The sequence below is a fragment of the Tetrao urogallus genome, assembly GCF_951394365.1.
Source record: "Tetrao urogallus genome assembly, chromosome: 1".
NCBI classification, from domain to species: Eukaryota; Metazoa; Chordata; class Aves; order Galliformes; family Phasianidae; genus Tetrao; species Tetrao urogallus.
In genome coordinates this window covers 139,759,358-139,774,229 of record NC_136813.1, presented here as the reverse complement: position 1 = coordinate 139,774,229, position 14,872 = coordinate 139,759,358, and the positions used below count along the sequence as shown (strand labels likewise).

General features: G+C 39.7%; 1 protein-coding gene across 1 annotated transcript; it reads left to right on the top strand.

Annotated features, from left to right (window-relative positions):
• GLT8D2 (glycosyltransferase 8 domain containing 2) lies at positions 1–13,835 on the top strand (the record flags this gene model as incomplete). The annotated part of the gene is made up of 10 exons (XM_079532552.1): positions 1–76; positions 955–1,002; positions 2,347–2,442; positions 3,227–3,395; positions 5,136–5,253; positions 7,856–7,940; positions 10,426–10,538; positions 11,229–11,395; positions 12,984–13,096; positions 13,663–13,835. The coding sequence occupies 10 exons, from the start codon at positions 1–3 to the stop codon at positions 13,833–13,835; spliced, it is 1,158 nt and encodes a 385-aa protein (XP_079388678.1).
• Positions 13,836–14,872: the final 1,037 nt, after the last annotated feature.

The window sequence follows — 14,872 nt, the reverse complement described above, 5'->3', positions numbered from 1 at the left end:
ATGAAGGCTCTTGCTCATCAGTGGCAAAAAGGCATAGCTAATGGTGATGACTGTGTTGAAAAACAGCTTCCAAAAAGTAGCAAAGAATTTGCTGTATCAGTGCTACTGTGCTCTTTGTAGTTGTTGTAGTTTCCAAAAAAATGAATAGAATCATAGAATCATAGAATCATGGAATGGCCTGGGTTGAAAAAGACCACAGTGATCCCCTAGTTTCAACCCCCCTGCTATGTGCAGGGTCGCCAATCACCAGACCAGGCCGCCCAGAGCCACATCCAGCCTGGCCTTGAATGCCTCTAGGGATGGGGCATCCACAGCCTCCTTGGGCAACCTGTTCCAGTGTGTCACCACTCTATGTGAAAAACTTCCTCCTAATATCTAACCTAAGTCTCCCCCATCTCAGTTTAAAACCATTCCCCCTTGTCCTATCACTATCAACTAATGTAAACAGCTGTTCCCTCTTCTGTTTATAAGCTTTCTTCAAGCACTGGAAAGCCACAGTGAGGTCTCCCCAGAGCCTTCTCTTCTCCAAGCTAAACAAGCCCAGTTCCCTCAACCTTTCCTCATAGGAGAAGTGCTCCAGCCCTCTGATCATCAAGGATCACTAAGAGGAGTGATCATAGGAGACACTTCTTTCAGAGTGGCCTACATACAATCCACTTTGCACAAGTTCCCCTTTTACTGTTGCTGGCTGGACAATTCCTAGTTTGGGAAGTATATTCTGGCAAGAGGTTAGTATTTATGATTACTGTTGTGTTTTGTTTGAGATTGGAAATAGATGTATTTATAAATTTCACCTGATGGTGTTTTGACACCATTTTGTAAATTATTTTAAGATGTGTTAAAGATGTTACTTATTACTGATGTAGGTGACTGGATTGTAGGTGACTGAATGTATTAAAACACAATGCATTTCAATTTTTCTCTCTCTCTCTTTTTTTTTTTTTTTTTTTACAGCAGACCACAGTTCCTATCCAACAGAACACATGGCTCTTTTAAAGAAAAGTAAGAGAGATTAAAAGCATTTTAAAAATACATATTTTTAAAAGAGGGCAGTGATATCAAGTGCAGTTTCTCAAAACTGCTGTAACAGCTGCATGCAAACTCTAATTTTGATAAATTATACTTAAGCTTTATTATCAAAATAGGATTTTTCTTGTAAACTACATCAGATAAGTGTGGTCATAAATTCCACTAACCAGAGATCACTCACCACTTTTCTGTGTGATACTTATGAACTGGGCTTTCCCTCTAAGGGCACAGGTAATGAGTAGCTCCATGTGGGTGTGCACAGAGCACCCAGAATGGCTTTGTAACAGAGCTATGTGCAGCTATGCTCTTCATACTTGCTGTTGAAATGCAGCCCTGAGAAATTTGAGTTCTCATCAGCTGTCAAGATCAATGACTGAAAATTGACCCAAAATTTCATTGAAGCCAGTGGGTGTTTTCTCAGCTGACATCAGTCAGTGCAGTTGGTGATGTGTGAACCAATTTCAACTTACTTGTATGCTCAGTTCTGGTCAATAACCCTTTTGACTCAAAGAGACTAAAACTTTGTTTCCTTTGTTCTTTTGTACACCTTAAATATTTACCATCACCTTTATGATGGTACAGAAGTGGTGAAGAAGATCTAAAGAACTCCATTGGGTATTACTTCCCCATTATACCACTGAGCTGTTATGTACTCACAGTTGGCTTATGTTGGATGAATTAATGTAGTACAACACAAACTGATAGGAACTGTGAAGTCGTAATATACAGCAAGGCACTTGCTTTAGCATGGTTGGATTAGGTTTTACTAATTAAAGTGTCAACATTTTTATGTGTTTTCAAATATTTTGCAATAAACCCTACCTGGTTTCAGTGGTGTGCTGGGTTTATTTTTCTAGTACTGTTAGAATTTTGCTTGGGTATACCTTCAAGATTTGCATTCAGTTATTTTTTCTTGTGTCTGAAGGAAGTGTGAGTGAAGGAAAATGTAGGTAAAAATAATTCGTTCTTGAAGTCCCATGGTGTAGCCAAGGAAAGAAAGTTCCAGGCTTCTAGTATTCAGAAACGTGAATTTAATAGTTTTTATAACCCATGTGTATTGGGAGCTCAGTGATTTATTGAGCAACCCATCAACGAAAATCAGATGGTTGGAAATAAATGGAAAGAGATAGAAATGCATTATGCTATTAACACGGCATTTGTAGTTTGATCAAATAGCAAGAGAAAGGAGATTTTGGCAAACACAGCAAATACACATTATGCTATGTAATGGTTGCAAATTGTCTTTTTTTCTAAAAAGGTACAATTAGTACTCTAGCTATTAGAGTGATCATTAACAAATTCTCTATTTTGTTTCAGTTAACCAGATCTTACTGTTACTTCTTATATTAACCGTGTGTGCAATCCTGTACAACAAAATTCACAAAGCACCATCTGCCTTAAGGAATGAAGCAGGTAAATGACTTATGTTTCTGATTTATAGTTCTTTCCTCTTCATTTGAGCAGTTGGGCTTTTGTTTGTTTGTTTGTTTTCCCCTAATTAAACCAGTTTGCCTTGCAGTAGATGAGCCATTTAAGTTGTTGCATGTAGTCTGAGATGCAGAAGTTTTTTGGTTCTGAATTCCTCAAAGAAACTAGCAGGAGAGTGACTAAAAATTGTCATCCTGCTTCAAGTTTTTATACAGATGTCACTGATGAAGTTGTAAACTGGTGTATATCTTCTTTTACACTGAACACTATTTTTCCCCATTTTATTGTTAGCAACTTCCTTGTGGTGCAGAACTTTTCACTATTCCTTTCTAGCTTCCCAAAGAAGTGAAGCTCATGCATTTGCATTGCATTTGCATCTCTTCCACTTACCTCCTTCCTTTGATAATTTTGGAATCCATCATTCAATTTGTTCTAAATATAACTGAGAAGTCTCAAAGGTATTCAGACTTCACATTTCATGTGAATAAGCAGTTACATGGAGGACAGCCTGTTGGGCAGAAAGTACAGAGAACTCTGTATTCTGTTTGGAGACATCCAACAGTCCTGTCCACCTACATGTGGTTCTGGATTAGTGACAGCTCATGCTGTGTGTCTTGGCGAATGTGAATGTATATAAGATCTGGTAAGGAAATGGGGTGATTGTGATATGATTCCGCTGTTTGTAGAACTTTGTGCTCACTCATATCATCCAGATAGGATACAAAAGTTTCACAATTTTCTGATATAAAATATGGTTTGTTTCTTATAGGTGAGTTGGAGAGTCCTAAGGAAATGGAGGAAGAAATCCCAGTTGTAATCTGCGCTGCTGCAGGCAGAATGGGTGCAACTGTAGCAGCAATCAGTAGCATCTACAGCAACACAGAGGCTAATGTTTTGTTCTACATAGTTGGACTGAAGAACACCATCCCACATATTCGGTATAAACCAGCCTTATTTTATTTCATGCTGTAATTAGGAGCAGATTGTTGTTTTCCTTAGCATGGGCATAACGTTTAGAGGACTTTTCAGGAAATTGCTTCTTCCTTTTGCTTAAGTAGTGCTATTGGTTTCAGTCCCCAGGATTCCCTACATTTAGGAATAAGGATCATTTTGCCCCACTCGAGGCATTGACTAGTTTAAAGGGGTATGAAATAACCAGATCAAGTCCATAGCTGTGCCTTTCTGCCTTTTGTATCTGCAGAAGAATATATAATAAGGTAAGTGACAAGCTTACTTGTTGCAAGCCCTCTTTGTGGCACTGAGCTCACCTTGTGTGGAGTCATATCTTCAGCTTCAGAGTAGCAAAGCCTGCTGCCTAAAGCTAATTTCGGGTAAGACGTAGTGTTAAAGTTTTGAAATAGAGGTCCAAAGAAGCTAGTAATGAAAGTTTGGATGTTAAATTCAAATGTTCCCTACAAATGGAGGTGCGGTGTAAATCAAAATTAAAGCTGATTGTTTCAGAAGTTCTTGCCCCTGGCTGCTTCTGTAGCTTGTGTACAAAATGTGTCAAAGTGAAAAGATGTGATGAGTTTTCCCAATCCAATTCATCAATAATCTAGAAAATAGAATGGGGAATGTTCTCTCTGTATCTGCAGTTGGCACGAAGCTGGAAGAGACATCGAGCAGCATGATGAGCTGAAAACAAAGTGTTGATGAATTGGAAAAATGAGCTGTAAAATGTGACGAAGTTCAGTAGAGGTGGAAATGACTGACTGTGTTAGCTCAGGTTGAAGCAGAAGTTTTATAGAATCATGAAATCATGAAGGTTGGAAAAGACCTTGAAGATCACCCAGTCCAACCATCAGCTCATCCCCACCATGCCCGCTGCCCACGTCCCTCAGTGCCACATCCACACGGCTCTGGAACACCTCCAGGGATGGTGACTGCACCACCTCCACCTGCCACTGCACGGCGCTGTTCTTTCTGAGAATCAATGTTTCCTAATATCCAGCCTGAATGGAATCATAGATTCTATTTGATAACACTTGCCAGAGAGTATAGGAACTCCAGGTGCATAGTAACATGAGAGTAATTTAAGATAGGTCAGAAAGAAACTTTACTATAAGCATAGTGAGAGAGCAAGGGCACAGAGGGATAGATGCTGTCTCAATGTTCTTTTATTAAGTACTTGGTGTTCCTATATTCTTTGATACACTCATATTGAAAACTACAGAGCTGTGGCTGATAATGGACCGCACTATTGTGTGTGGACATGCGTACACACACACATACACTTCATAGTGAGATATGCTTGTGGATGTATATGGCCTCTGGAAATGTGAGGACATTTTTCGATGATAAGAAATACGACAAAATATTGGACAAAAACAGTTTTTTCCTCTGCTAAATTGTGAATACATATGATGATCATCTTGAAGAACATAAAGTGGGGCAAAAGGGAAAAAAAGCGACCTATTCTTTAATAGGTTTTATTCTTAATTCTTAATTATCTGCACAGCACATAGGATAAGAAAAAAATGGTTTATAGTAAGAAAGACTAAGAAAATGACATTTAATGCTAGTGGTGAAGAAAGATGTGTTGCTGCAGACACAAATGGTTCTGTCTTGGGGTCAGATAGACCAAGTGAGCTTCCGAGGCCTCTTATTCTCTTATGAGTCTGAGAAAATATTTGCTAAAAGCTGAATATTTATTTTAACACTTTTATTTTTAATCATAGAAAATGGATTGAAAATTCTAAACTAAAAGAAATAAAATTTAAGACTGTGGAATTCAACCCCATGGTACTGAAAGGAAAAATCAGACAAGATGCATCGCGTCCTGAGCTACTGCAGCCTGTGAGTAGACAAACACCACATAACACATTTTCAGGATTTTAATGCTCATTGCAGGTTTTAAGATCTCCCAGTTTTCTGTTCTGTTACACGGGATGGGTATAACTCAAAGAAGCCCCTTTAAGTCCAATGCTAAGCTTTCACTCAAGAAGGAGATGTGCACTGTAACAAGCTCCTTGCAACTCTTCTGTCATGCTGGGACGTCATCTATTCTGTGGCACAAACTCAGTGATTTGCATGTGTTGTTTAGAAGAGGAAAGGTGTCACAGTGTTCTTTGTGCCTCCATGATATCTAGCGGGCTGCAATCTGCTCATGTCTGGGATTAACTCAGAGACTAGAAACTAAAATACTGCTGGCTGACAAGGGGCAAATCAGATGTAATGAATTATTAGTAAAGGAGTTAGAAACAAAACAGAGAAGAACATTATGCCAAAATGTAAATACATAGTTTTCCCACCACCCTAAATACTCTGTGCAGATTAAACCCTCTTATCTCAAAAGGACATAGAACCACTGGAAAAGTTTTAGGACTGTTCAGAGTGTTCTTTTGCCCTTCTCTGAGCCTGTGGCATTTCTAATGCATGGAAAGAATTTCATGCAATATTTGTGAGAGTGATTTAGTATTCTTTAGCCTGGAAATGGACTTTTGGCATGAAAACAGTAGAGATCCACAGAACTGATTGGCATGGAGGTCAGAATAGGGGATTATAACTTACTGTCTCTTCTCATATAAGAACTAACAGCTATTCAAACACTTTAGTAAGAGGAACAGCCAGATCAAAGAAGAAATGTTGCATGCTTTTCAAGCAGTGAGTACTAAACCTCTAGAACTTGTTGCTAAAATATCTTGTGAACATAATAAATTCACAGGGATTCAGTGGAGGCTGAAGTGGACTACATCTGGTTCAGGAAATTTCTTGAGCTAAAAATACACGGAAGCTGTGGAACAGCTTTTCTGTATACTTGCTGTATTCTTACATTTGTCTGATCATCTCTGCTTAAGACCACTCTGACAAGTGAAATGACCTGAATCAATATGGTTGATGGTGATGCCTTTTCCCTCTTTGTATTCATTACTTCAATTGTAGAAAATGCTATCCCTCATCTGTGCTATTAGTCAAATCATTTCTGTAGAGTGGAAAGATGGCTATGTTAACTGTGAAGCTAACACATTCCAGGTCCAGGGAAGTTATCATCCCTCTTTACTCAGCACTGGTGAGATTGCATTTGGGATACTGTTGTCCTGTTCATAGCTTCCCAGTACCGGAAATTTATGGATTTATTGAAGTGAGTTCAACAGAGGGCCACAAAGGTGATAAGGGACTGGAACATATATACATGAAGAGAGGCAAATAGAGCTGGGACCATTTGGCCTGCAGAAGAGAGTGCTCCAAAGGATCTGATCAATGTGTTTATTAAATACCTGATGGGATGGATGAAGACAAGAGAGCCAGACTGATCTCAGTAGTGCCTGCTGGTAGGGGAAAAGGCAATGGGCAGAAGTTAAAACTGTAACATTAAATCTCAATGCAAGGCAAATCATTTTTAGGTGGTCAAACACAAAGAGCAGGGCGTGACGTTTCCATCTGTGGAGATATTCAGAACCCAAGTGAACACAATCCCATGCAGTTTGCCCTGGTGGTCAGCCTGTGAGCGGGGAGAATGGTCTGGGAGGGATCTCCATTCCAACATAAGTGGTTCTGTGATTCTGATGGAAGATAAACTATTTTGGAGTGCTTGGTTAAGCCCACAGTAAACCAAGTGGGATAAATAATTAATAATAATGGGGTCAAGATACTGGAAAAGCTACATGAAAGAAGCATATGATAGTTGGCTAGTGCTCAATGATGAGAGAAATCAAAACAGCATATTAATTGAGACAGTGTCATCTGAAATCCAGGAAGAAAATTCTCTAGTCCCAGTGTGGTGTTATAAAGAGGCATTCCTTTATTCCTCACGATACTTACTGGGCATCTTGACAAGTCAAGCACGTGCTCTCAGAGTTAAAGTTCTACATTTAAATAGTTACAATATACATATGCAATACATTTGCATATTCATTCTTTTCCAAGAACTCATCAACATATGCTATTGTCCTTCTGGGCGTGCCTGGTAGGAGCCTCTGGTGGTCTTAGACCGCCTACTTCCTCCTCATTTTTCCATCATCATCTTCATCACAATGACTTTTGGCTGACCATTGGCTGTTTTTCCCCAGTTTGGTGGATTTCCATTGCTTGTAATGCCATAATGAGCAACTTTCTATCTTGGGGTGCTATAAGCTAAAACAATATATGTGAAATCCAAGAAAAAAAGTCCTTGCACCCAGTGGTTGCAAAGATAGAAGAAGTCTGTGGTGACTTCAGTGCTTCTGTGAAGCAGGATCATTGAGAAAAAGAAGGCTGTTCACACACCAAGCAAAGCTAAACTGGAAAGTTTTAGAACTAACATAGCATTTATTGATTCCTTTTGCTAAACTAATATATTGGTTCTCAAACTAATATATTGATCCCTATTGCTAAACCAACCTATATTAATGGAAGCTTGAGACTAATGCATTAAACTTCTTTGTCATTTAGGATTTACTCTTCTTTTCCTGTTTAATAGCTGAACTTCGTTCGATTTTACCTTCCTTTGCTTATCCAGAAACACGAGAAAGTCATATATTTGGATGATGATGTCATTGTTCAAGGTAAGCTGTCTCCAAAAAGCAATTTCTGGCAGAATTAGCATAAAAGTTATTGCAGCTTTCATGGTCTAGAAGGAAGCTGCTAGGAATGTTGTGCTTGTGAAAAATACAAATAATCTCTTTATTTATTTAGAGGAAATTTTGAAGAAAAGTGTGTCTCTACATGTCTGCTGAATAGTTGATTGTGATCAAAATTACATGCACTGATTTCATTTAAATTAGATTTGGTCAATTGCTGAAAGATATCTTGGTTTTCACTTGGGTGCTACAATATTTAGTTGTGTTTGTGTCTTGTGTTACAATATTTAGTTGTGTTTGTGTCTTGTGTTTCCTTCTAGCATTCAAATTCCCACAAATGTTGACAGCGTCTTACCCAGAATTGCTATTTGTTCTTCAGAGTAGGAGGAATTTTCTCAGCTAGGTGGGCTAAAACCCCAAATACTAAAAATGTGACTTCGAACATCTTCAGTTCAAAATCCACAGCATTTTTCAAATTGTGATCAAAGATGTTAGAGTTCTTAGACAAATAAGAACAGTCAGAAAATGCAAACATCCTGAAAAACATACACATATAAATTTTTTTTTTGTACAAACAAATCAAATTAGAGGAACAGTTGCTCTTTTTTTTTTTTTTTTTTTTTTTTTTTTTTTTTTTTTTTTTTTTTTTTTTTTTTTTGAGAATTTCTGACCTGCATCCCTCTTTCCTGCACCCACACTTGACATTCACCAGGAAGAAGACTAATGTCAGCCTGAATTAACTTCCTGGTAGGAGTCAAGGCAGTACTCCCACAGACAGCAAGGAGGTGGCCCACAGCAGAGGGGAGGTAGGGCTTTCTCTTCCATTAGGGTATACCAGATTGTGTCAGCTGATACTGCTTCTGGAAACACAGATAAGGTGCAGTTTTTCATTGCAGCTTACGGTAGGCTGCTGCCTACTGAAGTAGTCTCTCCTATCCTCAGGCAGCTCCTGTTACTTCTCTTCTTTCACATCTACAGCTGTGAAACGAGCTGACTCAGCTGCTTGACCTGGCAGAAGACGAGCTATATTAAAAAACAAAAACAGAAACCAAGCAATCAAAAATGTAACAACAACAACAAAACACAAAACCCTTTTTTCTCCTTGTTTCTTCAGTCAGCTTAGCTTGCTCATCCTTGGGCAGTGTAATCATAGAGCTCAGAAGAGAAGAATAAGGTTGGGCATGTGGGAGGAGAAGCAGAGGGTGGGAGTCTGTTTTGGCAGCTGCTTATCTGTAATATGAGAGCTCCCTGTTTGATGTGTCTGGAATGGGAGGGAATAGGAACTCTGACAGGGTAAGGAGTGAATGAGGATTTCAGAGTTTAACTTGGGGTTTGTTTATTGGTCAGCTGCTTTCTGTGGAGCAGTAAGAATGAAACATGCTGAACTTTTGGTGCAAAATCCAGAGAGGCTGTGGAGTTTCTTCTGAAAATGTTCACACACCATGCAGACACCTTCCTCTGGAACGTACTATAGGGAGCTTGCTTTAGCAGGGGTTGGACTAGATGATTTCCAGAGGACCCAACACATACAACTCTGTGATTCTGTGTAGTGTTTGTGTATTTATTTTTAATTACAGAGAAGTGTAAGCCCTGCTACTGTGGTGGAGGGGGTGGCCTATTGCAGGATGGGTGTAGGTCCTGGTCACTGTTAGTGACCCTTTTATGGGGCTTTTTTTATGGGGCCCCTTTTATGGGGCTGCCAGGCACTCCCAGGTGGGTGGCCAGGAGTGGAAGGGCTGGGTACCTGGGCAGAGGGACCTCAGGCTGCAGCCCTGGCCCTGGCAGCTGCCCACGTCCCAGCGCTCACCCCATTGCCACCGTGGGGGATGTGACCCCACTCAGCTCACCTCTGCCACTGCCTACCCATGGATTTGGGAAGGGCTGCCACCCAGATCAGGCCTCATTCCACCTGGCCTTGAACACCTCCAGGGATGGGGCATCCACAGCTTCTTTATGCAGACGTCATGTGTAAGGCTATTTCCCTCTGTCAGGAAGGAGTTGGGTGGGTTGGGAAGCCTCCAGTGTAACATGCACCTTTCAGCTGGTCAGTGCTCATTGATCAGCACTGGGAATGCAGGTATCTTCCTAAAAGGTGTAAACACAGTAATATCAGGAAAACAAAACCAAACAAACAAAAAACTGAAAAGGCACTTCTGAGGGAAAGAACTAATAGAATGCATAATTGTAACCATGCTTCTTAACAACGTAATCAGCTTCTGCTTTAGTTGTTTTTGGATGTTCAGACCAGATTACTATAATCAGTATTCCGTACATCCACATCTGAAGTTAGACATCCAGATACAGGACTCAAATTTGAAATTTTTCCCATATTGCAAAATTCAGCCCTGACTGATACCTAGAATATCTGCTGAAACTGTCAAGTTTTTAACTAGCATATATGAGAAGTTATCCTATCATCTGTGTAGCTGTGTGATACATTTGTTCTTATGCTTCTGAACTTTGTGAACAGGTGACATTCAGGAACTCTATGATACAAAGCTGGCTCCTGGCCATGCTGCGGCTTTTTCAGATGATTGTGATCTCCCTTCCACGCATGAGATGGTTAGAAGTGTAGGGATGCAGGTAAGATGCTGTTCTGTAAATTCTAATTGTGAATATATTGACTCATAAATGTTATATGGATCTATATCTTCCCCAAAGTATATATGTAGTGACAGGATGTGGAAAAAATGGCTTTAAACTGCAAGAGGGCAGATCTAGTCTAGATAACAGGAAGAAATTCTTTACTTTTACCATGAGGCTGGTGAGACACTGGAACGGGCTGCCCAGCGAGGTTGTGGATGCCCCCAGCCTTGAGGCATTCAAGGCCAGCCTGCACGGGGCTTTGAGCAGCCTGGTCTAGAGGGAGGCGTCCCTGCCTATAGCTGGGGGTTTGACCTACATCATCTTAAGGGTCCCTTCCAACCCAAACTATTCTATGATTCCATGAACGTTTTCTTCTAATTTTTTAAAATGATTTTTTACTAGTTTTACAGTTAATCAAGAACTACAGTTCTGTACAGAAAGACCAAAATGTGGTGAGGAGAGAGCTTTATAGAACTTCCATGGTACAAAACTGTGGAAGAAGTAATTCAGTAGCTGGGAGCACTGTGCCTTTCAACCCCATGTCATATGGAAATTGAGATAGGTAATCATCATCTAGAAACTCAGCTTTGGGAGTGTATATTTAGTAACACAGAGCTACACTTACTCTTATATTCATTGAGATTCACAGGGAATAAATGTATTTCTTTTTTTTTTTAAACTTCCTAGAACACATACATGGGATTTCTGGACTATAGAAAGCAAGCAATTAGAGACCTTGGCATCAGCCCCAGCACCTGCTCCTTTAATCCTGGCGTAATTGTTGCTAACATGACTGAATGGAAAAATCAGCGGCTCACAAAGCAGTTGGAAAAGTGGATGCAAAGAAATGTAGAGTATGTATAGAAATCTAACTTTGCACTTAACTGTAAACTGAACATTAAAGTATCATCTTCTGTTTGTAAGCTCTTTAAAGATTGTAACTCTATCAACAGTCTTTTCATTGCTTCATGAAATCCCAAAGTAAATTTCCACATGCTTAAACCTGATCAATAGTGTAACAGGAAATACCACCCGGAATTTCAGTCTTGTATTTAATCCCAAACCACACTCAATCCTGAGAGGCACTGAGAACACGTGGTTCTTGTTTTGGATGACCAACCTCACCTTGGTTCAATACACTTATCTTCCCTTCTTGAGGCTGGTTTAGAGAGGAAGGAATGTTTCCTTGTTTGTGTGGGGTCTCTCTAATTGAACTGTCATTGGGCGTCACATTTCTTAAAATACCAGTAAAAAACACTTCTCTGTAGATGAAATGAACCTGATGTGAAAGATAATTTTTTAGCTTTGACTATGATGAATATAGCGAGAACAATGTTCATTTTTTTTCATTGTTAATCTATTTGCAGATTTGACACTTCCCTGCAAAGGCTTAAATTTAGGAAAGCTAAATTGAAACAATTATTTGTGCTTTTGGACTCCATTCATTATTGGTTATTTTCAAGACTGAACAAAGGAGGAAAGACACAATGAGCATGTGAATGAATGAAAATCTCCATGGCTTTCTCTTACTCTGTTTACAGAATGTTCTGAAAGGCCACTGCTATGCTTTTTATGAGCCTGAAAAAAACCTCCATGAGCATCACATCAGATTCATTCTAGAAAGATGATTTTGTACCATAACAACACATTTGTGTTCCTTTTAGCTCAATATTGAAACCACAGTGAACTGAATAGCTTTGTTATTAGTCAGAAAGAGCTTTTGAAAGTTATGATTTTTATTTATTTGTTGTTCTGTAGCCTCTGAGCACCTCTTGATACTTCTCAGGCTTCCTCCTTGCTGGACTCAGCAGACAGCACAATGTCCTGCAGGCACTGTGGCTGCTCCCATCTGCTGCGTGGCCAGGCCTGCAGCGCACTGTGGCCAGACATCTGCCTGCTACCACTTAAGCCTCCCTTCACAGTAATTTGGCTTTTAAAAAAAAAAAAAAAACCACAAACCCTGCATTTTTCACAGAACTCACAGGAAATTAATATCCATTAGCTGCTGGTTTATACTAACCAGTCTGCCAAATCTGTTCTGAAGTTAACTTCAGGCCTCAAAGTTGGCCAGGTGGAAAGCAGAAAGAGGACAGATGCATGGCAGCGTGTACATCTTCCTAAGAAACCAGTCTAAAATAGGTTTGATTCCTTTATGTTGACAGCTTCTTTTTCCTACTGTAAACTTTTTCAGCCTCGTAGACTGCAGGCAGTGTGCAGAGTGCTCAGCTTCATGCTGGGTCTGACTCCCAGCACACTGCTTTGTAGCAACAACCTACTCAGCAGGAATTGGAGCTCCAAACACAAACAATTGAACAATTAAAAGCATTAGAAAGGAATATGCTGAAAATCAGGCTGTTCAGAGTACTTACATGTTTAGTTGTCTGATCTTTGCACTAAAGACTCTTTGATTGAGGTTCAGACATTTTCTTTGTTCTTTTGCAGGGAAAACCTCTACAGCAGCACCCTTGGGGGAGGTGTGGCAACCTCTCCAATGCTGATTGTATTTCATGGAAAGCATTCCACTATTAATCCTATGTGGCACATACGGCATCTCGGTAAGTTTTAACTTTCCATTTGCAGCTGGAACTCAATAAAGTGAAAGGTTAAGATTCCAGTATAGGACCTTACATTAGTTACAGGACTGCAGAATAATTGATCCGAATTATCTTGAGCCACGGAAAAGAGTGTATGAAAGATCTGAATATAGTCACAGACTGAAAAAAATAAAATCAGACACTTCTGGCAGGCACAGCAGAAGCACATGGGATGCCTGGCAGTCTTTGTGCAGCCCACATTCTGGAGGATGCAGTTGACATTCACCTGGCAATAATGACTTATCCTGAGAAGATAATAGCTCAGCTAGCAAAGTAAAATGAACAGCATGATGAAGCTGTTTGTAAATCCCAGCGACCACGATGTTGCTGTTGGGAGGAAGCTGAGATTTTTCAGATGTGGAGTCAAAGAGGCCTGAAATTGAAAAATGCTGCTCTATTTCACAGTTAGTTGCCTACTGACGGGTGAAACCATGCTAATCAGGCTTTTTGAAAACAAACTGTATTTACCTCATTGTGTAGTGTCTTCCAGTACTAAAAGCTGGATTTTATTCCATGTACTCATGCAGGTTGGAGTCCTGATACCCGGTATTCAGAGCATTTTCTTCAAGAAGCTAAATTACTTCACTGGAATGGGAGATATAAACCTTGGGACTATCCCAGCGTTCACACTGATCTCTGGGAAAACTGGTTTATCCCTGACCCTTCAGGGAAGTTCAAATTAACACGTCCTGACAGCTGATAATGAAAACACTTCAACATATTCAGACCTTTTGGTTTGCAGTATGCAAATAGTTGGTGATGCAACACATCAAATCGTATAACTAACTGATTTTAGAAAAATGTTGCTTAAATATTGCCATGAAATGACTATCAGTTTTGAGGGCTTATGGGTGGTATGCTAGTTACACAGTTCAAATTTTTTTTTTTTTTAAATTTTCAAATAAAGTGAGGAAACAAGTTTATTTTACAATGAGGTATTTTCATTAAATATTTACTGAGGTGAAGTCAGATAATGTGTTTCAATGTGAAGTCAAGTATCTGCCAGGAGGAGAAAAATCTACAGAGGAAATAACTTGTGATATTAGATACAAGGTGTCTTTAGTCTATCAGCTGACATGGAGCAGCTCAAAATTAAAACTCAGGCAGCATTTTAATAAGTAGAATTCAGCTGCATGATGATCATTTTGCAGAGTTTTTCTCTGCAGAACACTGTATTCGTGCAGTCAGTGTATGACATAGTCTGTAGCTCTGCAGAGTATTTAGGCCACCGCTAGCAGGATGTAAAAGAACACTCAAAGACACTGTGATACAATTCCTGATTTTATTGTGAAACAGGGAGAGATTTAAGACAGATTAAGAACCTCTGGATTACTGTAATGAAAAGAGCACTGGTCCCAAGGGAGTACACAAACTGCAGTACTGAGTGAAAAGGTCATTATACATGTAGCTGTATTTTACACCTAGTAGGTGCCTCTGTTCCAAAAGGGACCTTTCCCTTCAACTCAAACAGGAGAGCAGTACAGTAGTTCTGTACTACTGTGCTATCTCACCAGCAGTGAGAGTTACATGCTTCTAACTTTGCTGAAAAATAAAATTGAATTGTAACAAATCCCTGACACGAGGTACTTTGAGCACCTGTGGGAAAACATCCATGTAAACAGCAATACGTGATACAGTACACTTTAAATAACAGACAAGACAATTCCTATGCCGTTCTGACACCATACGGAGCAGCTTTATGCTGAAGCTGATAAATACAATCATAATGCACGCTTT